The sequence below is a fragment of the Lepeophtheirus salmonis genome, chromosome 1, assembly GCF_016086655.4.
Source record: "Lepeophtheirus salmonis chromosome 1, UVic_Lsal_1.4, whole genome shotgun sequence".
NCBI lineage: Eukaryota > Metazoa > Arthropoda > Copepoda > Siphonostomatoida > Caligidae > Lepeophtheirus > Lepeophtheirus salmonis.
In genome coordinates this window covers 16,806,923-16,833,127 of record NC_052131.2, presented here as the reverse complement: position 1 = coordinate 16,833,127, position 26,205 = coordinate 16,806,923, and the positions used below count along the sequence as shown (strand labels likewise).

The 26,205-nt window shown below is 31.8% G+C and overlaps 3 protein-coding genes and 1 long non-coding RNA gene across 5 annotated transcripts; 1 reads left to right on the top strand and 3 right to left on the bottom strand.

Moving 5' to 3' along the window:
- Positions 1 to 1,744: 1,744 nt before the first annotated feature.
- LOC121124328 (cuticle protein 7-like) lies at positions 1,745 to 2,364 on the bottom strand. The gene is made up of 3 exons (XM_040719514.2): positions 2,286 to 2,364; positions 2,150 to 2,224; positions 1,745 to 2,055 (listed from the first exon to the last, which is right to left on the bottom strand). Exons 1-3 carry the CDS (start codon positions 2,289 to 2,291, stop codon positions 1,825 to 1,827), a joined length of 312 nt encoding a protein of 103 aa, XP_040575448.1. The 5' UTR covers positions 2,292 to 2,364; the 3' UTR covers positions 1,745 to 1,824.
- A 2,922-nt stretch (positions 2,365 to 5,286) lies between these two features.
- On the top strand, positions 5,287 to 14,011 carry LOC121119131 (uncharacterized). Of its 2 annotated transcripts, none has more exons than XM_040713774.2 (13): positions 5,287 to 5,445; positions 5,522 to 5,547; positions 6,914 to 6,967; positions 7,034 to 7,072; positions 8,221 to 8,274; positions 10,264 to 10,293; positions 11,009 to 11,086; positions 11,201 to 11,263; positions 11,336 to 11,362; positions 11,424 to 11,480; positions 12,723 to 12,773; positions 12,834 to 12,878; positions 13,868 to 14,011. In XM_040713774.2, exons 1-13 carry the CDS (start codon positions 5,387 to 5,389, stop codon positions 13,897 to 13,899), a joined length of 615 nt encoding a protein of 204 aa, XP_040569708.1. In that variant the 5' UTR covers positions 5,287 to 5,386; the 3' UTR covers positions 13,900 to 14,011. The 2 variants fall into 2 exon arrangements, with proteins under 2 accessions (XP_040569708.1, XP_040569704.1); XM_040713770.2 differs by having other exon boundaries at positions 8,221 to 8,334.
- Positions 14,012 to 17,305: 3,294 nt separating this feature from the next.
- LOC121124262 (uncharacterized) lies at positions 17,306 to 18,773 on the bottom strand. The gene is made up of 2 exons (XR_005866270.2): positions 18,162 to 18,773; positions 17,306 to 18,012 (listed from the first exon to the last, which is right to left on the bottom strand). It is a non-coding gene; the product is annotated as an uncharacterized lncRNA (long non-coding RNA).
- Positions 18,774 to 21,837: 3,064 nt separating this feature from the next.
- On the bottom strand, positions 21,838 to 25,995 carry LOC121119121 (uncharacterized). The gene is made up of 3 exons (XM_040713760.2): positions 25,862 to 25,995; positions 25,726 to 25,791; positions 21,838 to 25,662 (listed from the first exon to the last, which is right to left on the bottom strand). The coding sequence occupies exons 1-3, from the start codon at positions 25,865 to 25,867 to the stop codon at positions 22,000 to 22,002; spliced, it is 3,735 nt and encodes a 1,244-aa protein (XP_040569694.1). The 5' UTR covers positions 25,868 to 25,995; the 3' UTR covers positions 21,838 to 21,999.
- Positions 25,996 to 26,205: the final 210 nt, after the last annotated feature.

Below are 26,205 nucleotides of genomic sequence, written 5' to 3'. Positions count from 1 at the left end.
AATCCATTTTCAAATAGATTTGTAGGGATATTCCAACAATTAAATACTTAAAAATAGCTTTTAGATGCATGATTTTTGATACATTTGTTTCTCTTTGTAGAACTTCAATAAGGAATGAAAAAAAATAAAAAATTATATTATCCGCATGGTGGTGTGGCAGTCTGTAGCTTTTGTTTAATGAAGTTGTTTAAAAAATGGTGAATGCTTTGATTTTTTTACAGCGCCCCCTATATGAGTATATATACATATATATTAAATAATACAGAGTACGCCAACATTATATCCTTTTTCCAAAATGCTATTAAACAAGTTTAAAAATTAAGAAAAGTTTTATTTTTGTTTCGTAATAATAGTTCATATTTAAAGTTTTGTTTTACACGGTTTTAAAAATCATATTAAATAGCTGATGTCCCCCATTGTTGAATATACGGAACTTTGGTGTTGAATAATCAGTGATTTTTTCATTTTTTTTTGTTTCTCTATTAATTTATTAAATTAATTTGGAAAAATATTCTATTGTCTATTTGTAAATAATTAGTTAATTAAGTAATTAGAGAAGGCAATTTTACAAAAATCTTAAAAGTGTTTTTTTTTTCGGAATATACCCGGTACCAATTTACCCGATTGGAATCAAATTTACCAATTTAAAACTCTTGCGTAGTATCATATTTAGTAAAAACCAATTTAGGCTCTATATTTAAACTATATGTGGAGTTATTTGCGTTCAAATAATTTTGAAAATTTAAATTTTGAAAATGCATTGAAAACATCGTTTTTTTTTGTATATTAGAAATTGAAGCAATAAACTGATTTTCACAAATCGCACCAATAAACACTTAAACACATTAAATATTATGTCAAAGCATTTTTTGGAAGTTGTTGCACGTTCCTCATTACTCCAACGCATGATAGCGACTTACCGTACTTCCTAAAAACTTTATAATCTTGACTCTAGAATGAAACCACGCACAAACCACTATTAATTATACAGCTACAATCCTCAATTCTACTCAGAGCCCAACAACAACCCCGTAACAAATCTTCAGGGTTACTCTCCGTATTTTATGAGCACACACGAATGTTCAATCAGGTTTCGAATATTATTGAATGTAGTAGCAAAGGATGTTCACTAATCAGCAGGAGTTAAATAATAATGATACCAGCTTAGGAAAAGACAATTCATTTTTTCGGATAACCGTTCACCACTTTTCAACAGATGCTCAAATACTTTTGAAGTGGAACAATAGTCAAAAAGTTAGAGCAACACTGCCTTATGTATTCATTTTCTTATTATAACTATTGCCAAAAACTTCGATCATCTCTAAAAACTATTGAAAATAAGGTAGATTCTAAATATGAGTTTGTGTTATTTTCAGGACTAAGATCAAGGTCAGGTAGAAATGATTAAATGTCAATTATAAAACTAAAATAAAATTTGTTGTAAAAAATTACAAAAATACGTTCGAGAGAAAAGCGTGGCTGCAAAGTTCCGACTTTAAACATCATCAAAGACTGCGAAGCATTTCCTCAGAGAATTGAGGTCAATAAGGTCTTATGCTATTACCATCTATGCTATTAAATAAAACCGAAAAAGATTTGTTCCTTTTGTTGTGCACGATCCTGTACTATGGAAAGCTCAAACTTTGTATCTTATCAATATTATAATTGATCTCAAATTGTTTTTTTTTTAAATCATACTCTCGTATGATATTTTTTTAAATAGTTTTATAGGAATTTTCATCAATTTTTCGAGTGTGTAAGAATATATTTATTTCATTGTATTTTTTGATTATTATTTAATATAAGGTTGAGTTGAAGGTTGTATTATTTTCTGGAGAAGGGTTCGTTGATGACGATGAATCCTTCTTGAACATCCCGTGACTCAGAGTATCCCTCAGGTCCAGCCTCATAGGTCACAGTCACAAGAGCACCATTAGCATCAACATAGGTGTATTGACCTGTTACAAAGTCACCATCACGGGTCTCTTGTTGCGTCATGTAGGTTTGAGTTTCATCACTAGCGACTTTGTATTCAAATTTGTATTGAGGATTGGGCTAAATGTAGTAAGTATGTCAGGGTAAGAGAGGTAAAGGAAAGGTTGGGTTGAGTTTAAAATAATATTTTACATAATATCAAAATCCGTCTTACATCAAAGTAATCCTCATCCACTCCTTGGGGTCTGGCTAGGACTGTGGTGGCGAGGAGGCAAAGGGCGAGAAAGAACTGAAAAATAAATGGGATTCAATGTGGTTTTTTTTTAAATTTAAATCCATGGTGGATTTACCTTCATTGTTATTGTTTCTAGAGTTGATACAAACTGATGATTCAAGTTGGTGACTCTTTGCTTTTATAGGTTTATTGTAAAATGATATTTGTATATTTTTGTGTTGTATATTGGGTAGAAAAAGAAACGGAATTCCTATTATTACTCTCCGTCTGCCCCATAATCACGCTAAAGGTTACTCACTTTGTAAATAATATCTCAAGTCAGCAAAATGGACGGCATTCCTTAGAAGTTCCTAATACAACGGCAACTTTTAGAAGAATGTCAACTTTATACCATACATTTATGCGTCTTAATTATAGTTATTTGACCTTTCAGTTCATGGAAACAATAATTTATTGAAATTTAATCATTTGGCTACTTAAGTAATCTGTTTCTTATGATGTAACTCCAAAATAAATATATTAACATATATATAGGTGTGGGTTAGAAGTATCCGGACAATGCTTTCAATTAGGTTTAAATAATAATAGATTGCATTTTAAGACAAATTTATACCATATGAATTTTAAATTGAACAATTAGCTGTTTAATAATTCAATATGATCACCCTCAGCATTGATTACCAACTGTAAACGGGTCATAAAAACTGAGTAGGCCTTTATTACATCTTCCTTGAGCAAGTTGGACATGTTCTTCTTAACAGAGAGCTTTAGGAATTTCAAGGAGCTATGGAGATGTTCGTTTACCTTCCTTCTCAGCTCTGATCTTAAATACAAATGACATGGGTTAAGGTCAGATCTGTTTGAAGGCAACTTATCAGCTTTGATATCGACGTGGAACTGGCAGTCAATATAATGGATGACAGTTTTGGCAACGTGACAAGGGCTTGAGTCTGAAATCCACATTAACCTTGTATCTGGAGGGTATGTGGGTTTCAGCCGTGGTATCACAACATTCCCAAGAAGGGCCATGCACACTGAGGAGGTCAACTGGAGATCGTTGTCAAAAATGTGAGCCGCCTTGGTAATCAAACCAAACCCAATTATCATGCATGGAAACATGGTTTTCTTCAAGCTCAGGTCTACCTTCATAGCTGTGCCTACCTTCCTCCTACTAATAGACCTCCTCTGAGTATGAGCAGCCATCGAGATCGTAGGAATTTCTTTGATGGACCTCTTGACCCCACCCAAGAAGTAGCCAGTCTGCTTTTTGGGTTTGTGTGAACCACACAAGGAATGGGAAAGCCCTTACTCGCCATCAGTCGCTTGCAGACGTCATAGACGGTGCTGATGGTATATTTTGTGACTGTTATGATTTTCTTACCATAAAAAATAATCATCAAAAAGTTATGGAATGACTTTACGTTTGTTCTTTTGTTGCTTCATGGGAAATTGAACAGATTAAGCATAAAAATAAAAGTTATTATCAATGAAGAGTACTTTCAGATGAAGTTAGAGCTTGGCAAGATAAACGTACTAGATTAAAAAAAACAATTATAAATATCTCTGAATATACCTTAAAGGTCTGTTTAAAACCCAAAGCTTTTAAAACGTTGCATACATGAAATACTAGGGATTTTTGAACAACTTGAGTAGAAATCAATGAAAATAGGATCTAAATGTAAATATAATTTAACGCATATGATCAAAGAGCAACTTCATGTCATGTCTTGGAATCTATTTGGTTGTTCTGAAAAGGTTTTTTACTCTCCTCATCACAGAAAGAGTTGTGCAAATATCACAAACAACTCATTTATGGGTATGGGAGATTATTCTGAGAAGTAAATTTTCAATGAAGAAGTTATGATGATAATAATACTGAGTGGGGACCTGAAACTTAAACTAGCTTGACTAAATTATAAAAAACGTGATATTTACACAGAGGTAATTAATAAAAACAACTTAAAACTAATTCGTGATATCTTTAAATACTACTGGAAAGTACAGGCTGTTGAAACCAGGCCAGAAGTACAAAATTTTGTTGCTTCAGAGGTTTTGGCTCTTCTTTGGCTTATGGGGCTGTAATGGACTTCTTGGGATTTTAGGCTGTCCAGATGGAGATCCCAACGGCCTTTGCAGCCTTCTAGGCACTGGGACTTGTACTAAGGAGATTGCAAAGCGGTTTAATCAATAGATTGTATGTTCGATATGGATATATATTTTTTTTTCATAACTAGAATAAAGTAATAAGCAATATGCACTTGTATAAGCTTTTTCAGTTCCATAAAATACCTCAAATCTTTTTTATAACCCGTAAAAAGTTCGGGTTTCGAAGCAAAATTAAGTCTTGGATCTTTTCGGATAATACAAGTTTACTTATACCGTACCTGGGTACTTTGGATCATGGTCCAAGACACGTCATATCTCTACAGTTGTCTCCAACTTTGCCATCAATTTTTAAGGCATTTGTATTAACATTGATAATTTTTTTACTAGTCTTTCTCCCAACTTTTTTATTTTCAGGGAAAGATTATGGCATTTTTGTTTTTTTTTTAATGTTTTTTTCTCTTTCTGCTAGTAATATAATAAATAAATAGAAATATTCACATGTCAATAACTTTTGCTATGTTTGTATTATTTAATATCCAATTAAAATTAATGCAAATGTTTATTTAGTATGACCCGTTAGATGACCTCTTCATCTCATTTTGGCTAACCCCCTCAAAATGTTGCAAACATTCTTAATTTATGAAATATACTTTTTTTTTTTTTTTTTTTGACAATTTACTATATGTAAGTAGGCAATAAATAAATTCATTCCTGAAAGTTGAAATTAAGTCTTGGAAAAAAATGATAGATCTATATAATTTCCAAAGTTTCTTTCAAGATATCCGAATATAATTTGCGAAATGACTCATGGCTTTAAAAGTATAGGTATATTTCACGTATATAAATATGTCAACCCATCACTCCTTCAGCCATCAATTTATAATGAATTAATCAATAGACAGGAAGAACTTGTTATATAGATTGAGTCATACATTCCATTAAAAACAAATGAAACACCTTTAACTTGATTAATTCTAATTAGCAATTTAAAGTTTACTTCTATACCTTAAAAAATTTAATTTCATCATTCGAGATTCTCATTTCATAGACTCAAGGGTGTTATATCTTGATAATTAATTATTATTTATCTATTTAATTTAATACATTACAATGAGGAATACTATTTATTGGACATTAGCCTTGTTCTTCATGGGACAATACTTTCAAGAGTAAGATATTAAAAAAAAAAACAAAAAAAAACAACAACATTTTTATACGTGATCTACTAATCAATTTGTTTTACAGAGGAATGGCCGATCTCAATGATCAAGGTAAGTTTAGTATTCATAACTAAAGTCAAGAAAATGTTACTTTTAGTTTCTAAAGGTTCTAGTTTAGCTGCCATATTGATTTGTAATTAATATGATTGGTGGTAACGTCAATAAGAGGTTGATATAATCGTATGTATATCTAATATGTATTCTCTTTCATTACACATGGAATCCAAACCAGTAGAACAGATATGTGTTAAATTCAGAAAGTTGACCTATAACCAAACATGTTCTTATGCTTTTTTTTTGCCTCCGAGGTCATTAAGAGGTTGTTTTTAGCAAAATAAGACCTCTTTCTACATATATTTCTCTCCTTCTCCCGCTGTCTCTTTTTGAATCCCCCTCTCTTTCTCTTTTCTTACTCCTTCATTCTTTGTTTCTGTTCCTCTCTATTTAGCGCTTACACGTGTGCACCCACTGATGGCAATATATCAAAACTCCATTATTTAGCAATTTGGATTTATTTATTTATAGAAAACTACCAGAGGGTGCCCGCATTGCAGGCTTGAAGAGAGGGAATAGAAACAAAGAATAGATGTAGAAACAAAGAGACAGAGAGAGGGATATAAAAAGAGGCAAAGAAAGATGATAAGAGGGGAAGATAGAGAGATATATATTTAACCTTGTAGGCGAAAAATATATCATAGGAACATGCTCGGTTATTTTATACGTCTACTTTCTAAATTTAAGACATATTTTGTTGACCGTTTTGGATTCCATGTGTGATAAACCCCAAAAAAAAAAAGACCTATAAATACATATAAGATTATTAATTATCACGGAATATTAAAAAAATAATCACTCAAGCTCAACTAATTTTGGCATGAAAAAAAAAAAAAAAAATCAAATGAATATTGCAACTGAACCAGACCTCATGGATCCAAATACTCTTTTGTAAACAAAATCCTAATTATTTACACTTCAAATAAACTCCTTTTGCAAAAAGCAACATGAAAACCAAGGTGTTTCATCTTTCCATAAAAAACCAACTATTAAAAAAGGGGTTTAAATTGCATTTACTCAGGATTGAAAATAAAATAAAAGTACATGTGTCAAATTTAAATAACATTTTTGATAGGATAAGTTTCATTTTTGTGCAGAAGACTGATTTTTGTATATCATATTAGTCAAAAAATTGCTCAAAACCATTAAAAAAGAAAAACCATATTTGATACAAAAAAAAAAATCAAATCATAATTTGAGATTCATAATCAGCATGTCAATTACTACTAGAATTAAATATATGGAACTTTAAGCATATTTTGTTTGTTGTCTTAAGTTTTAATATTCTTTTTAAATTGTGAGGTTTAAAAATATACGCTTAATATTTAATGTTCATTAACAATATTTCTGACTTAACTTATAGTGGATGCTGAAGTACCAACTGAAAACGACATGTATCAGTCCAGACTTTGGTCTTGTAAGTTAAAAATATATTGATTTATATATAAAAATTGATTGAGATATTATTGTATTATTTGATCAGTGATTGGTTGGGATAGCAAAGGCAAGACACCATTTCCCAGTAAGTCTGAATTCATATTTGTATCTATTAAAAGCCCTCGCACATGTGATTGCCTTTAAGTAATTAATTATTTAGTATTTGTAGTCATTCGACTTTTGATATAGGGTAGTGTGTGATTTGAGTAAAAAATATTGAGTTCGACAGAATGGAGTTCGTGTTGGGACAATATACCAATTTTTGAGTTCCGTCGAGTTCAAGTTTTTGAAAAACTTCCACATCCAATATGTGTTGAGACTCAGTCCAGTACCTATATCATTTTGGGTTAGGTCTTAAGGAATTTTTCTAGACTGATTTTTAGGTCCAGACCGTGGACCAACATTTTTTGATCTCCCCTTATGGACCGATTTTTTTTCGGTCTCAGATATTATGAGAGACAAGTAGAAGTTTGCCTGCTCGTTATATTTTCTCTTTTTATCTCGAAATTGTTGACATTGTAAGCAAGAAGTTGAAATTCAATTATCCCAGTCTTTTAATAATCAGGAAAGCGAAGCGAATTATTTATTACGATTTGAGTAGGAGGAGAGGGATCTCGACTCTTTCGATTAATTCGTACAAGTAGCACTTTGGAGAATTTTAATTGTAATTGGAAGGGCTCATTATGTTGCAAGTTCCTCTCATGTGAAGTATCGGTAGGAAAGGGTTTGTGAACGGTGTCGAACCGTGGACTGGGAAATGAGTTGAGAACAAGGAGGCCGAAAAAAACAACATGAGGTATTTCACGGTAGATACAAGAAAAAACCGAAGATGTAATCTCCTCTTGCCTTATTCTACAGTCCACAGTTCCACTCTGGGTACAAATCTCCTCCTCAACGATACTCTATAATAGACAAAATTAACTTTCTCCATATTATGATACCTTCCAACTACTTTCAAGATCTTACCAAGTGGTAATCCAATACTATATAATTCGCTTTGCATAGAGAATGTTTTTCCTTATTATTAAAAGGCTGAAATGATAAAGTTTCAACTTTCCACTTTGGCTCTCTCCAATTTCGAGATGAAAAGAGGAAATATGAGATAGAAGCCAAATTGTGAAGCGTATCCATCATTTTTTTATTCTTATAACTATAATCACAATTATGTAAGTCAAACATGGAGCAATTCTGTAATGTAATCAAACTCTGATTTCAATATTATTATTTTTCTAGTAAAAACTACCAAGAAGAATATTGGCTCAGGATTTATTTTCACAAAAGGACCAAGTAAGATAGGCTTTACTAAATACCTACAAAAAACTACAAAAGATGGCAGTAATATAAAAAGTAAGTCTACTACTATTTAAAAATAATACACAGTTGAAACTCTAAGAACAAAAGAGGCGACAAGTATATCAGTTGGGTAAAAGAGGATCAACTTGAATTTTTGAATTAATATAACGTGATGCCATGGAGTGTTTTAGTCTCTATATCGATACCCGGATTAGCCTAAGGTACACACGCTCGTTGCTTTACGCCTGCGAGATTTCATTAATATGCCTACATTGTTATGTCTAAGATGAAAAGTATGTATATTTCTTGAAATATACATACTTTTAATAGAAATAAAAGATTATACCATAACGCGTGTACTACTGATGCTTGACTTCCATCACGCTTTTTAATATTGATGGCATAGTTTATGAGTGGTTGCGTGTTTAGTCAAAATCTGTCTTTCTTACCCAGCAGTCGGTACAATATGTCAAATTGAAAATTCGAGCAATATGACGTCATAACTATGATTTGTAGCGTGTTTTATCAAAATCTGCCTGACTTCCCTAGCAGTCAGTACGATCCTCAAATTGAAAATTCTAGCAAGTCCGGTTATATGATGGTCTAACCTTGTATTTCTATTAACCTTGGTATACATGAATATGATATATTTTCATTTAAACATACATTATTTTTTACTTGCTAGATGGTTCTTCAGTTGAATCTATGTTACTTTTTAAATACTTTTTCGCGACCATTAAGAATATATTTTTTGTTTGTGGAAGTAAAGATATTTAACTCAAGTCAGTTAAATATTACCAACTCACTCAATACTCAAATACTTAATGGGACATCCTTTTAAATTGATTCCTGATGTATTATAAATTCTCAGGAGTGAAACTTTATTTTATAAAATTCGATATTACTGCAATTTTTTTATATTTAGACAAGACTTATATCCCCCTCTCCCCAGACGCATACTATGGGGAATCTCCCTTGGCGAGCCCTTCGTTAGTTAACTGGAATTTTCTGTATCCTAAAGTTTAATATATTACTTCAAATCTCTTTATAAAAGATTTTAAGTGGGGAAATTTTAGTATGCTTCGGAAATATATTCAACTTTTCATTTTATTAAAAATGTTTTTTCATGGAATCATTACTACATTTTGTAATTTTTAATAAAGGTTTGGTGAATTAGATTAATATTTTCACTTTTAAGTCATTCTTTTCCTGTTTTCATTTATTCAATTAAAAGTATACGTGTTGCTACTAATGTAATAGATCACACTCAACCTCATCAAAACTATTAAGTGCATTTTTGGTATCTCAAATTACAAAATTAAATAACTTAATTTTGAGTCTATGTCAACTGTGTTTTAATTAATAAAATTCACTTAAGATTTGGAGTAATTTTTAACTCCAGTTCACTATCTACGTCAAAAGGATGTTCACCAACAAAGGGAAGAATCAATGTCTTAGAGACTCTTTGGATTATCATATGGCCTATGAGGAAAAGGTTTCATTTCGATTGTCCTTTTTATTGGGAATATATAAATATTTATAGTATTGAATAATAGATAAATATTTTTGAATATCCTTCTTTTATGATGGTTGTTGATTGAAAAATGCCACTGGTTCTGTGTATTTTATTTTCAATTATTTTACATCTCTACAACCTATTGACCTTGTTTTTTACGACATTAAATGTCAATGATGAATTTCAATGGAACGTTGTTTTTATAAATATCTTGTCAAGTTTTTGTCTTATGAATCATTCTAACTAAACGTGAAGCCTCAAGACCAATGGTTCTCAAACTTTTACAATACTATATATAATTTCTGGTGCACTGGACTAATATCTTATGGATAAAGAATATATATTTGAGAATCATTGCTCTAGACTATAAACTGCCATTTTTATCAAACAACATTAATGCTTTAAAATGTTTACTATGGACATTCAATCTATCTGATATTTTTTAAATATATTTCTTATCTTTTCAGTGTCCTTATTCAAAGGCAAAACCCCGAAAGGTAAGTCAATTACATAATATTTGAACTTTTTTAAAATAACTAAATTATATAATTTGGTCAAACAGTAATCAGTAAACCTACTTACATATAGAATGTATAAATAACATAATTTAGTTATTTGATAAGACTATTCATTTTTAGATGAGCTTTCTTTTAAAAAAAAGGTTTATTAAAAAAAAATAATACAATGTGTTCCCTAGGCCTCCCATGAAACTGACCCTGGGTATAAGTAAGGATGCCATTTTTGTAATGAAAAAATTTATTTAAACATTAAAAAAGAAAAAAAAAACCGGTTGTTGCGAGTGCTCTTCCTTCTTTTTCTTTTTTTAAATAATCTAATCGATCTTCATAGTCTTACCTTCTCCCTCTGAAGTAAGTATTTACGAGTATCTTTTGTGTACTTAAAAAAAATGCATTACAAAATATAACTACAATATTTTCCCTCGACTATATTTAATTTAAATGTAGAAGGGTCTTCTTTATGGGAAGTAATTCATTTTCTCCTTCCAAAATTATATAACAGACTGCTGATTGTAACAAGTGTCTTTATTCAGGAATACCATATGCCTCACTCCTGCTCTCTCCCCGCACTCATTTTTTTCTTTACAGAAATGACATCCTTAGTACATAGTCAGTTCTTGCGACTGACTGCTTTTCACTTGAAATAAATGCATATCCATGATTTAATTAACATTATCAATTAATATGACTCAAGGTTTTGGACTTCTAACTAGCCGCCCTAGTATCTCTGGGTCTCCAGATTGGATGGGCAAACTCGAGGGAAGCAATGGAGGTGAGTTCTTATAAATGTATATTCAGACTCAAATCTGAATCAAATTATAAATATGGGCTAAAAAGTGATTTTTTTTATTTTTGATGTACGTTAACTATGTTTTATAATCATTAGCTTCGGTGAAGAATGTGGATTTAGAAGTAGACCTACTCAAACTTTTTACAAAAACGGGTTCATGTAAGCCAATGACTAAAGAAGCTTATCTAGCCATGATCAAGCTCATATAACTTTCTTATTTTAATTTACTAGGGCCAAGTTCTCAGAACGGAAAGCCAAGTAAATTATGTGTTCTTATTGTATTATGTAATCTCTAATATAAAAAAAAAATATTTCTCAGAGGGTCCAAATATCATGTCAGGACAGTTGGATACGCCATTAGGAAAAATGTCTTTCGGTAGAGTATTTTAAAGATTAAATCATTTAAACTTGCATATAGGATTTAATCCAATGGTTCTCAAACTGTTGTATACGAGCCCTTTTAGTGGTACGTATAGACTAGAGATAATAACTGAGATCATTTTGGGCATGTTAAAAACCCGATAATCAAAATGCTAATCTTTTAGAAGAGAGAAGGATAATGTTATGACGGTTTATTAGATCATCTACAAGCAGCTGTGAAGAGGGGGAGGTGGCAAAAGAAATAAACAAGGGCAAAGCCACGAATTACTCCAATTTCAATCCTCAAGTCTACTCCAAGTCCCAAGGACTTATAATTATAACTCCACAACAAATCCTCAATGTTACTTAATATTTTTTATGGGCAAACACAAATGTTCAATTAGGGTTTGAATATAATTTAATATAGTAGAAAAGGATGTTCACTCCTCAGGAATTAAATAATAATGACAACACCCTAGGAAAAGAAAATTAATTCCTCAGTTTACCAACTCTAAAAAAATGTGCAAGCAAAAAATAAACCCGATTTTCATCAGTAGTAGAGACTGAGTACAGGACGAGAGTGTAGCTAAAACAACATATGAAGGCTGGGGCTCAGCAGCAGAGCAAGACAGAGGGAAAAAATACGAATTTTATCAAAAAGTAACCCGCTCCCAAAGAAAAATCTTAGTGGCTGCTCTGCATGGTAGAACGTCATAAATAAAGAAAGGATCCGTGTAGCGAAAAAACCAAGTGTAGTAAATTAGAAAAGGAAAAACGGTTGGTGTGTCTTTCTTCTTTTTTGTTCATTATTTAATAGGCCGTCTTGGTGTTAACATCTCCTTCTATAAGAAGAATTATCGCCCATCTTTGGTGTTAATAGATTTAAAAATGTATAATAAAATTTATACACATATATGAATTTAAATATGATCAGAACATTTTAACTGCACTAATACTACTATTTTAAATGTAGAAGGTTATCTTCTTTATAGCAATAATTTATTTTCTCCCCCTCCCCTAAGCTCATGTAACATATAACGTTTTCTCCTCACACTCTTACACAAATCCCATCTTTAGTCATAAATAAGTTATATCTCGTCTATTGTATACTCCGTTTGATCATAATATTATATCTTGATATTTTCTCAGTCACGGTAAATAGTTTGAGAACCGCTGGTTTCATCAATGTGTTAACTTAACTTGACTCATAACTACATTTATTGATAAGTTGATTAGTCATTAATTTTATTTGTCAAAGGTATCCACTTGGGAGGGAAAATGCCAAAGCCTTCCTTGAAGTTGAAATATAGTAAGTCCTGTATCTATGCATAAATAACTTGACTGTTTAAAATCATTCTCGCTCTTGTAGAATTTGTTGGATCTTCGAAAGGGAACAAAGTCGTAGTAGGAAGTAGTAAGTTTGATCTACTAATACAAAGATCCTTGATCATTATATTAAATACATATATTGTCTATTAAAATAATGATTACATACATGTACTGGGGATGAGAAAGTATAATATCGAACTGTGATCTGATAAGATACGACTATCACGTTTCAGTCAAAAGAGTTATTAGTTAATTTTTAATAGAGCATGAGCAAATTATGTATAAAATGTATATTTATTTATATAGTCTGTTGTGTAAAAAAAAAAAGGTCACTTACTGATAATAATTTTTAAAACGCTCTCTATGTGAGTATTTTTTATTAAACAATCTTTTTTCCATAGTGTCGATAAAAATTAATTATTAGAATGGAAAAAATAAGATATTTTTCTCTAATTATCCTACTTTTCTCGTAGGATAATTTATCAAAAAAAAAAAGTAAAAAAATCTGTAAATCTAGCCATTTTAAGTACATATTACTTTAATTATATTCAAATATTACAATTTATCACTGGTATCAAGTAGTATTCAACGCAAATATTAAGTCTTTTTTAATTTTAAAGTCATTTGATGAACTTTATGAAGATTTATTGGAACTTGGTCCATTTCATCTAGTAAAAATATCATCTTTGGGTCTCCTTCAATTATGTCGTCATCTATGACGTCAGTGAAAATGCTGTATATAAGTAAATAATGCTCATTCCCCATTGATACCATTTGCCTACTAATTTTTTTTACAGAAAATAAAATCACTTTATTTTTTGATATCACCAATTACAAAAGCACCATTGAATTTATACCGTATCGTACTGTTAACTCTCAGTGCCGAACATATTTTTTTTGTGTACCACTAGTCCTAACATGTATGTACAGACAGCAGACTCCTATAGCTATTTATTAGCTATTTGAGTTTTTAAATCAATCATATATATTTAATTTCCGTATGAATAGATTTAATTAGAATCAATATTATTAATTAAATTCTTTTAATTCTATCAATATTATTTTATTTTTCAGACGAAGTAACGGGCGACTTTTTTATGGGATAAATATGGAATAGAACCCATTCCATAATATAAATATATATTTTTTTTATAGCATGACTTTTAAAAACTGTTTAATTATAAAATATAATCAAATAAAGAGTTTCTAAAAATATCATTTCTCTATTTTGTAGTTCTACTATTCTTCATGTGAGAAAGAGTTTCAAGTTAATTATTGACTTTTTTTAAACCTTAATAATTAAAACTGAATGAATATATTTTTCTTAGAGATTATAATTTAAATTGAAGTGTAGTTATACATTTCTTAAAATAGTGAAATTAACACATAACATATACAATTGTATAATCCAAAAAATTTACTATTTGTCGCACTAATTATGACACTATTAATTATATGGCGTTAAATATGTAAAATAAATAGACTTTTATGACATAAATGGAAATAATAATATTACTTGCACAAAAAATTGTGCACATAAGGTTTTCCTCTATGGATATAATATGTATAGGGCAAGGTGTGTTGGCCAGTGCTATGGGAAGGAAATTATGATTCAAAATGATTTTCACATACATAATGGTCAGTAGGTTTCCAATTAGGAAGATGATTTGATATTTGAATACTGCAAACTGAATTCTTCATGCAGGCCACAGTTACATGACTCGTGATGCTAATTTCTTACAAGGTTCGTCAATCCCCTTCTTTATAGGAATTGGTTCAGTGGAAAGGAAAAAAAATCCTGACCGAATTAAAAATAAATCCCAACAATGCTAGTTAGTGGTTAAAACGCTGGAAGACACTTAATATGGAAGAAGAAGCAAGCAATCCCAAAAATAATACACTAAAGCCCCGTTACTACATGGCCACAGAAGTGGGTTCGGTACAGGCTGGTGACATCCTCGATATACACCAGCAAGTCAAATAAAACGGAACGTGGATGTTTTTTTCTGTAAAGAAGCAGTAGAATCCTTGTTTCACCTATTTTATTTCTGTGATAGAGTGAGACCTCTATTGTTGATGGTGGAGAGTAGAATTATCGATAGGTTGAACATAACTCTAAAGGCGTCAGACTGGCTCATTGCACTTAAATTGAGAGGAAAGAATGATTTTAAAGTCTTTCGAATGGTCTAAACAAAACAATCGCAAGATATATTGAAACAATGGACTTTTAAACAGCACATATTTTATATTTTAGTTTATAAAGGGGACTGTTACCCCATCCTTTTAATAACTTTGGAATCTTTGATGTTTTTCTAAATAACTTGAGAAAACTAAAGAAAATTAATTATAAGGGTCTAAAGAAGAGTGTCGTTTTTCATCATTTTTCAGCCTAAAAATGGAAATATATCGAGTCGAGAACAAGACACAGAATCAATAAAAACACTTCAAAACACTTTTACATAAGTTATATTAATCTTAATTATAATTTGGGGATTGTTTCAAAGTGGCCACATCGACTATTAGGAACAACATCTCCTGGTAAGACCACACATACAAATTTAAAGATGTTGTGAGTGAAACAAAAAGAAGGTTAAAAAATGACTGAACGATAACAGTCCCGAATTACTATAATTCCATATATTTCAAAATTCAATTGACTGAGAGAAAAAACAGAGATCTGTTTTAGATTCTACACTCAAAGATAAACTCGATTATTGTCTTCAATTCATTTATACAAAATACCCACACACCAAAAAAAAAAATGTTTCCCTGTGTTATTTATTAAGTAAGAGAGTTGGAAATTTGATATTTTATATTGATTTAAATTACAATTTCTTAAGTCAAGTATAAAGTTTATAATTAAAGATTTTGAATGAGAGAAGTAAATATTTGTGGATAGCAACTATACTTATTAAGTTATATTTTTTACCGATTCAAAAATTGATTTTAAAATAATTTGAAACAGTTATTAGCAAGGTTCTGGCCGGTTCAAGATCAGTGGTTCTGTCGTTCCGGTATCGGTTCCTTCATTTCAATGGTTTCGGCCTCGTTTCCAGTCTTTGTTACCCATGTTTCGTATAAAGGGGGCCCCAGCTGAAAATGTATTCGTGAAGGGGGTTATGGCATAGTAAAGTTTGGGAAACCCTAGCTTAAGAAATATTATAGGGGACCAACAAGCTTAGTAGTGGAGCTGGATTAATAATCTACCCCAACCCTTCCCTCTTTTATTTACACCGTCTGGTGCCTAAAACCACTTTTCCATATCCATAAGAAGCTCTTAGCTATTTGGAACGCAGATACAACTGTACTGCTGGACTGATAAGGGCACAACCTTGGTTATTAGTGCAACTTTAGGATATGATTCCTCCCTACTTAAATCATGAATTATTGAACATAGGATAAACTATTCACTTTTAAAATCACATAACCTCTTTATTATAACTACTATTGTTTAGATTCAATAAGTTATATAAATATATTCTTTTATCATCAATTAGATATATATAAATATTATTTTACATAGAAAGGGATTATTCTTCTTAGACGTGAAATATGTCTTAAAATTGTGGGGTCCCTTGTTACCACACTGGCAAAACAACTTGTCGTAAGCTCAATGATAATAAAATAAGAACGTCTCTGCATAAATTCCCTACATCTAACATGGAAATTCTTTATAAATAGAAATCAGCTATACCAATAAATTACCTGGTAAAAAATACTATATATTTATCTTAGTGATATCTGATGTGTGTTTATATAGAATTATTATTGTTTATATAAATGGTAAATCGTTGATAGCTCTAAAAAAGTTGTTTGCTCTCTTCATTTTTAGTATGAAATTTTTGAAACAGAAACGTAATGGATAAATGGAGTACTGAAAAGACGTATCTTAAGAAAAAGTGTTATACCATCTTTAGGATTAAAGAAAAGTGTTCAATTAAACAAAGTACTAGTATGATATCAATGGCTGAGGTGAGGCGTAAACGGAAAAGTGAAGAAATATAATTAAGGGCGTTAAAATTTTTCAGAGAAGAGGATATTTCAAATTTGTCGGAGCTCAAACAAAAATAAGATTTCAATTGTGAACCTACAAAAATAAGAATAGATTGGATCAAAGATGAAGTTCAATTTCTGCACATAACAAAATCCCATTCAGATATTTTGTACAATACACAAAATTAGTGAAATCAAAAACTCTCTTTTGAGAAAATAATTAATTTTTATTTAATAACAATATTCTTAATTAATCATTGACAACTAATATTAATTCATTTTATGGTGTTCAGTTATTAAATTTAGTGTTTGGAGACTTAAAATGTCAAATGTGGAATATTACTAATAAGATTTTAATCAATGAAATAATTCATGTGGTGGTTGCAGAGCAAATAAATACATGTAGCGAAGTTTTAAATTTACCTAGTTGTTTGAATACTAAGTATGAAGACGTTACCTAACAACATGCAATTATTAGAATAAAAACTTCAATCAAACTCTTTACCAATCTAGCTCAAATAATTTCAAATAACAAAATATCATTTATTTCTGAGCAATACATGATAGGAATTTCAAATAATAATAGAACTGAACAAAAAACTATAAGTTTATTCTAACATGTGTCTTTATAGGTGAATGACTCTACATAGATTGATCGAGTAAAAATTTCAAGTATTACATTTTTTTGGAAGAAAAATTCAGAAATCCACAACTTTTATTATTTTTTTAAATAATAACTTTTTCATAAGGTCTCAAATAAAATTTAGGGATATATTTTTTTAGTTCATAAAAGCATACATAAGTACAAAGAATTACAGATTACTTTTCAGCATACATCAATAGAATTATCTAAAGAATCACATTAAAATTAAAGTAGAATAAAACAAAAAAGATAATCCTAGTAATCTTGTTTTATTTTCAACGCTTTTGTTAGCATGATCACATTGTAGAGAAGGATAAGTGAGGCTATGAAGAGTATAGATCCTGGGATGGTGAAGTAAGTCTTCAATGTAGCAGCAAAAAATACGGATTTTGAGAGCGCTGGATATTCTATATTCGGATCTTTTGCAGCTTCTCCTAGTGCCCATATAGATGCATTGTGGTGCCCAAGTAAAACCATATATGTGCCAATTATAATACAAGTTAAAAGGCAAAAAACATTTACACAAATCAAGCCCTTCACAAAATTGATGGTATTAAAGCGAGAAGTGGATTCCATTTTGAATCTAAGGATTATTGTTTATTATTATTTTAAGAAATAACAAATTGATAGTTTTTATACATATTTAATTAAGTTTTTTTAACCAAATCAATAGACTATGAGAATGTAAAAAAAGTATTTTAATTACACGAACAGGAACAACTCCAAACTTACCATATCGAATTTCGTTTTTGTGACTATAGCTCGGATTGAACTATTTTTTTAAAATTGTTCAACAGATTCTTGAAAAAGAATTACAAATTTGTCTATGAGACCTAACTTAGATCATAGATTACTTAACGTCTGGATATACACTGAACACGCAACCTCGCTAAGTGGGTCTTGTAAATAAATAATTTCCATGAAATAACCTATGTAAAAAAGAAGAATTTTACTTGGGATGACGATATGAATCACGTACCCGGAGACTGGGACTTATCCCATCTTCCAATTAAAACCCTCACGTTGTTACTTTTGCTGTATCACGCAAGCTTTTCTCCAAAAACAAACAGAAAATAGGCCCAACATCATTTTGTAGTAAGCCGAGTCTATTATTTATTATGCTCTTCTCTTTTGTGTACCCCCACATATATTTGTATTTTCTCATTAATATGTATTGAACGTTGTCGTCTTATATATAAAAAGTAGTCATTGATATCATGTAATAGAAGCAATAAAGCAAGTTTTGTAGCGTATAGTTAAAAATATAAGTGTTTAATTACTTTGTCCCATATTATTGGGCGGTGCTTTATGTGGAAGAATCCTTCTTCTTGCTTCTATAGGGAACTATTTCGCATATTGAGCTCTTTTAAATATAGTTTTAATCTAACATCGTATTTTTAAAGGTTATGTATAGTTATTTTTTGGTTTCACTTGCTTTGGTAAAGATAAATTAATTATTTTGACCTTTTCAACAGTCTTATTTCTATGTTCTTCAAAGAATAACCTTCTAATAAAGTCTCTAATAAACAATTTAATACGAATTAGGATATATTTCATTTAGATCATAAAGCGTACAAAAATACAAAAAGTTAATGAATACTTTTTCAGCGTACAAAAATATAATTGTCTAAAGAATCACGTTAAAACCAAACTAGACTACTTTTTTAGTAATCATATTTTATCCTCATTGCTTTTGTTAGCATGATCACATTGTAGAGAAGGATAAATGAGGCTATGAAGAGTATAGATCCTGGGATGGTGAAGTAAGTCTTCAATGTAGCAGCAAAAAATACGGATTTTGAGAGCGCTGGATATTCTATATTCGGATCTTTTGCAGCTTCTCCTAGTGCCCATATAGATGCATTGTGGTGCCCAAGTAAAACCATATATGTGCCAATTATAATACAAGTTAAAAGGCAAAAAACATTTACACAAATCAAGCCCTTCACAAAATTGATGGTATTAAAGCGAGAAGTGGATTCCATTTTGAATCTAAGGATTATTGTATATTATTATTTTAAGAAATAACAAATTGACGGTTTTTTAATATATTAAAAAAACAAAGGACTAAAATTTTGAATTTATATTGGATGTACATTCATAATTGAAAACTCACTTTCTGACGTGGGTTTGAGTGCAATCTAGGTGACTGTTTTGTATGAAAGTTAAAGTAATAAAATAATTTTTTTTTAAAACATGAATTACACTATTAAATGTAATCAATCTAATAGATTGACTATACCCATATCCAAGTTACATATCTACTTACTAGCCTGTAGTTTAACATCCCCATCACAATGATACATTACTCATAATATGTTATTTTATTTTGCTTTTTTATTCTCCATAAAATAACACCATTTTACTGATGTTTTGGACTGAGAAGGGTTCTTTATTTTTGTCAATTACTATTTTCCCTCTACATTGTTGTAAGATATTAAGATTTTTATGTTATTTCTCCCTTTTGGGGATTACCTCAAATTTAAGTACTAATTAAGTTCATGTAGGTACACGTGGAAACTTGTACCTGGAACAAGTCAATAAAGTACATTAACTTGAAATCTTAATTTAACAATGAATGAGAATGTAAAAAAACACTATTTTAATTACCCATAAAGGATAAATAATATTTATGAATTGTTTGGTAATATGAGTCTATTGTGTATATTTAGAAACCAACAGGTTGATTTTAAATTTTGTAAAATTTGTAATTAAAAATCTCAATTTGAACACAATATATATTTTAGTTTTTTTTTAATTTGAAGACTGAGGAGTAGATATGAGTTTGCCAAGGAGGTCGACCTTGGCAAATTCATATATACTCCTCAGTTTTGGGTTAATTTAAAAAAAAAATGTTTTAAATATTTTTTGGGGGAATTGAAATACTTGAGCATATAATAGGTTCTTACGATATTACCAATCTCAATTAGCCTACCTTATGCAGAAGGCTTAAAAGGAAACTTTTTGTCATTGAAGTTATAGTTGTAAGTAGTTTGTGTCAGTCTTGATTTATTTGGCCTATTCCAGTCTTTGGACTGGTCCTTAAAACAGTTGGTTCTTGGTACTGTCAGTACTAGAACTGATTAAAAAAGAAAGAAAAAAGAAGGTGAGTGATATCATCAAGGCAAGAAATTTATAAGTTTTAGGATTGATATGAAGGACTGAATTGGACCTGACTGTAGCCTTCAGTCTTAAATAAGGACCAACACAACACAACCCTAGTTGTCATAGTTCTTTATATTGTAGCAAGTAGCAATAATAAATATTTTTGAATTATAGCTATATTTAATTACACAGTTTAAATTGTGTCAAAAACTGCCATGTAATTAAATTATCGTTGCGTCAGTTCTTATTTAGGACTGAAGACTGCAGCCCCTTCTAGTTCAGCTTCAATCCAGTCCAGTTTAGTACTAAAATTTATAAAGTTCGGTCCTTGATGACGTCACTCAACTTTATTTATTCTTTCTTTTATCAGTTCTAGTACTGACAGTCCGACAGTGTAAGGACCGGTCCTAAGACTGGACTAGACTAGACCGCATACATATGGAATAACACAACGCGACTTGTAGTTAAATCTTAAGTGCTCCATTGTAAGAACTCTGTGTAAATGTAACCTCCGAAATCACTATTTTGTTTAAAGCAATTTATATGGATTGATTTGAATAGTCAAGCAGGGTAAGAATATAGACATAATATGAATATATTATGGACTTGGAACAGATCTAATAAATGTATATATGAAAGAGTTTGCCCCTTTGCTTACTGCAACACAAAGGGTTCTTTGGAAACCGACTCCCACTTACGATTATAGAACTACCATGAATATTATTCGTAAGAATCTTGGAACAAACCCTTTTTTTAAGAATTTGTGTGACCCTGTGTCTTTGGAATAGGAGGCACTTTTTGCTACTATGGTATAATTATCAATTAGCAAAAAGTGGAGGGCTATCCCTTCCTTTTCCTTGTTGCATAGCCCCTGATCTAACATTGTAAGCTCCTTCTAATCGTTAAAAGAAAACACCAATTGGTTATTTTTCCACTCAATGGTACATCTATCTCTATACTAGAATCTCTTTAAATTTGATAGCCATAGGAGCTTTTTTTTAAATAACCAATCAATATATTTTTATTACTTGATCCAAAAAGTATCAAACATTAAAAATTTGACAAAAGTGGTTGATTTTCCCTCAATCATTTGAATCATGTAATTCAATTATATTGTTAACTTTGTGGTTATAAGTTTTCACTATGCAAGAAAAAGGGTTTGTTCAACAACAATTCATTTGTTGCAAAGAGCTCCCTGAATTCATGTTAATAAAAATAAATAAATATTAAATTCTATTTTTTGATGGTAACACTAAATATAAAAAAGAATGTATCTTTAAATTAAAAACTTCAAATAAAATACTTTTTACCCTCTAAATATAATTATATTTTATCAAAATTGGTTAAGATTTATAAAATGTAAAATATCAAAATTTACTAAATCATCAAAATAACAGTAAACATTATATTCTTTACTTTTTTCTTAAAACCAATTATTTATAGTTACAACTATGAGTCAGATAAATTATCTTCTTTTAGCAAAATCAATTGCGTATTGATAGTTGAATGAAGGTGTTTCAACCTTAACATTATTTTCACCAGAAATTCCAAAAAGACTGGTGATTTTGTCTTGTTTGGGTGGAGCTGGCTTTTGTGCGGCAGCAGCAGCTGCAGCGGCAGCTTCCTCTCTAAGTACATCCAAGTTGAATTGAATAGCATCAAGGATAATGGGTTGGAGAGCCTCAATGATTCTTTCAACGATGAAGTCAATTCGACCAGAGAGATTAGAAAAACTAGATTGAGACCGGATAACTGTTTGAACAGTTTGACGAATGAGAGGAGTCATTTTATTAATAACTGCTCTGAAAATGCTTTGTTCATTTACGTTGTTCAAGTTGCTGAGACCATTTAATTCAATAGTAACAAAATTTTGAATTTCTCCATCCAATTGTCCGAGAACAAGAGAGATCAGTTCTTCAATAAGAGATTCTTGGAAAGAAAATTGTTGAATAGCATTTTCAATTAATTGAAGGATGATGGGTCTCAAACGATCAACAATTTGATCAGAAAGGGAGTTAAATTTAGATGAGGAAATTGAGGAATAACGTGAATCAGATCTTTGCAAGTTTTTTAATGCAGAAAGAATAATAGGTTTAAGTCGTTGGATGATTGCATTGACCAAAGATTGTTTGTTTGCATTGGCCAAAGATCCAGAGTATCCCTGAAGTTCAGCATTAACTTCTCCTTCAATTTGTCCTTCTACTTGTGAAACAACAGCATCAATAAGTTTACCTTCTAGAATTACGCTATTCAATGCATTTTCAATAAACTGAAGAATGAGTGGCCGAAGACGAGATACAATTTGCTCAACCAATTCATCGAATCGGGATGAGGAAAGGGACGAGAAACGAGAGTCAGACCTTTGTAAATTCTTCAAAGCTGAAAGAATGATGGGTCTAATCCGGGTAATGATTGCATTGACCAAAGATTGTTTGTTTGCATTGGCCAAAGATCCAGAGTATCCCTGAAGTTCAGCACTAACTTCTCCTTCAATTTGTCCTTCTACTTGTGAAACAACAGCATCAATAAGTTTTCCTTCTAGAACTATGCTATTCAATGCATTTTCAATAAACTGAAGAATGAGTGGCCGAAGACGAGATACAATTTGCTCAACCAATTTATCGAATCGGGATGAGGAAAGAGACGAGAAACGAGAGTCAGACCTTTGTAAATTCTTCAAAGCTGAGAGAATGATGGGTCTAATCCGGTTAATGATTGCATTGACCAAAGATTGTTTGTTTGCATTGGCCAAAGATCCAGAGTATCCCTGAAGTTCAGCATTGACTTCTCCTTCAATTTGTCCTTCTACTTGTGAAACAACAGCATCAATAAGTTTTCCTTCTAGAACTACGCTATTCAATGCATTTTCAATAAACTGAAGAATGAGTGGCCGAAGACGAGATACAATTTGCTCAACCAATGCATCGAATCGGGATGAGGAAAGGGACGAGAAACGAGAGTCAGACCTTTGTAAATTCTTCAAAGCTGAGAGAATGATGGGTCTAATTCGTTTAATGATTGCATTGACCAAAGATTGTTTGTTTGCATTGGCCAAAGATCCAGAGTATCCCTGAAGTTCAGCATTAACTTCTCCTTCAATTTGTCCTTCTACTTGTGAAACAACAGCATCAATAAGTTTACCTTCTAGAATTACGCTATTCAATGCATTTTCAATAAACTGAAGAATGAGTGGCCGAAGACGAGATACAATTTGCTCAACCAATGCATCGAATCGGGATGAGGAAAGGGACGAGAAACGAGAGTCAGACCTTTGTAAATTCTTCAAAGCTGAGAGAATGATGGGTCTAATCCGGTTAATGATTGCATTGACCAAAGATTGTTTGTTTGCATTGGCCAAAGATCCAGAGTATCCCTGAAGTTCAGCATTGACTTCTCCTTCAATTTTTCCTTCCACTTGTGAAACAACAGCTTGAATAAGTTGACCCTCAGCTACAGCTGCTTGTTTAGCTTGTTCTTCTCTCACTTTTTGTAATCCAGATTTGATAGAAGCAATAATAATAGGTCTAAGTTTGGCCAAGATTTTGGTGGTAAGAGATTCAATATCAGATTTGAACCCTGCAAATTTAGAGTTGCTGTTGACAGTATTTGTGATGACTTTAACGATTGATGGTCTTAGAGTTGTTAAAATAGCATCTGCTAAAACATTTTCATCATTTTGAGAATGAGCGCTGATTTCAGAAAGAACTGCAGATTGAATATCACTCTTCAACATTTCAACAATAATTTCAACCAATTCATCAGTTAACTTGTTGATATTTCCTGTGGGCACACTTGATGGACGACTAGAGCCAGAAGAAGGACGGCTTGGCCTTGTAGATCCAATAGATGGTATATTAGGTCTGCTTGATCCAGAAGACGGACGGCTGGATCCAGATGATGGTCTGCTCGATCCAGATGATGGACGGTTGGAACCATATGAGGGTCTGCTTGGTCTAGTTGATCCAGATGAGGGTCTGCTTGGTCTAGTTGATCCAGATGAGGGTCTGCTTGATCCAGAGGATGGACGGCTGGAGCCAGATGAGGGCCTACTTGATCCTGAGGATGGACGGCTTGATCCAGATGAGGGTCTGCTTGATCCTGAGGATGGACGGCTTGATCCAGATGAGGGTCGGCTTGATCCTGAGGATGGACGGTTAGAACTAGATAAGGGAACGCTTGGTCTAGTTGATCCAGAGGATGGACGGCTGGAGCCAGATGAGGGTCTACTTGATCCGGAGGATGGACGGCTAGATCCAGATGAGGGTCTGCTTGATCCAGAGGATGGACGGCTGGAGCCAGATGAGGGCCTGTTTGAGCCGGAAGATGGACGAGATTCAAATCCAGAAGATGAAGCAGAACCACTTGAACTTGGTCTAGCTGATCCGGAGGATGGGCGGCTGGAGCCAGATGAAGGTCTGCTGGGTCGACTGGATCCAAAAGAACTTCCAGTGGATGAAACAAAACCACTTGAGGATCCTCCGTGATTTTGGCATTGAATTTTGGTTTGTTGATTGACTGTTTGAACGATGAATGGTCTGAGTTGAGCAATGATTTGATCAATTAATAAAGCAGAATTTTCTCCTTGTCCAGACAAACTGCCGGTTGGTTTCTTTCCTGGCTTGTTCTTTCCATTATTGAAATCAGAATTTCCTTTAATGGCAGACTCAACACCCTGGAGGATAGAGGGTTGGATTTGGGCAATAACATTTTCAACAACTTCATTGATATTCAAATTCAATCCAGAGCTGGAGATGATTCTACGAACAGTTGTGGTAATGATGGGTCTAAGCTTCTTAAGAATAATTTCAACAAGATTATTTGGACGGAAGTTAGGAGCATTGACATTTGTGGATATCAAGACCTGTTCAATGGTGGTTGTAATTTGAACTTCAATTTCTTGAATAACTTGATTAATAACAACGTTTACATCAGTGGAGGCAGAACCGGATCCTCCATGACCAGAGGCATAGTCATTTACTACTTTACGTGTTTCAGTGTATTGCCCATTGGCTCCAATTTCATAAGAAATGGTAACGAGGGATCCTAAAGGGTCAATGTAAGAGTATTCTCCTCCATTCGTATTTATGGTATTTGTTAAAAAAACACACTTTTCTGGGATTGCAACAGGCTGCAATAATATAATATAAGGGATGTTAATCAAATTAGACTTATAAATTAGCGAAGGATTTACCTGAGACCTTCCGAATACTGATCCGGTTAAGGCAACACTCACTAGAGCAACAAATAATTGGACTGACTGAAAATTGAGAATAATATATTAGTACTATGTTGAAAGGAATGTCGAATCTTTTTCGATATATTCTTACCTTCATATTGAAAATATATACTTCGAGAGAGAGGGTTTATTCTACACTGGGCTCTTGGCCCTTGAAAGTATATGAATGATTCGCATTTCAATCTTTGAACTGCTTATATACCCATTTTTTTACATAGGTATAGGAAAAATGGACGCCTTCTTAATATTCCCCCTTTGCTCTTTTCTTTCTTACTTATTGCTTATTTGAGACCCCCGAAAGGGGAAGGAGAACGGCAAATGACATTAAAAACAGGAATAGTCTGGTCTTAATATTTTATAGAATAAAAATACAATGATAAAAGAATAAAAATTAGCAAAGAGTGAAATGGGTTAAACTGACCTCAACATTGTCTA

Bases quoted from the DNA above. Each gene is read 5' to 3' on its own strand.
- LOC121119131 (XM_040713770.2), top strand. From the start codon at position 5,387: ATGAGGAATACTATTTATTGGACATTAGCCTTGTTCTTCATGGGACAA. The intron at 8,335-10,263 runs GTAAGTCTACTA...TTATCTTTTCAG, and splicing joins AGATGGCAGTAATATAAAAA to TGTCCTTATTCAAAGGCAAA. The intron at 11,363-11,423 runs GTAAATTATGTG...AATATTTCTCAG, and splicing joins TTCTCAGAACGGAAAGCCAA to AGGGTCCAAATATCATGTCA.
- LOC121119121 (XM_040713760.2), bottom strand. The intron at 25,663-25,725 runs GTAAATCCTTCG...ATATTATTGCAG, and splicing joins CAGTATTCGGAAGGTCTCAG to CCTGTTGCAATCCCAGAAAA.
- LOC121124328 (XM_040719514.2), bottom strand. The intron at 2,056-2,149 runs GTAAGACGGATT...TACTACATTTAG, and splicing joins TGGATGAGGATTACTTTGAT to CCCAATCCTCAATACAAATT.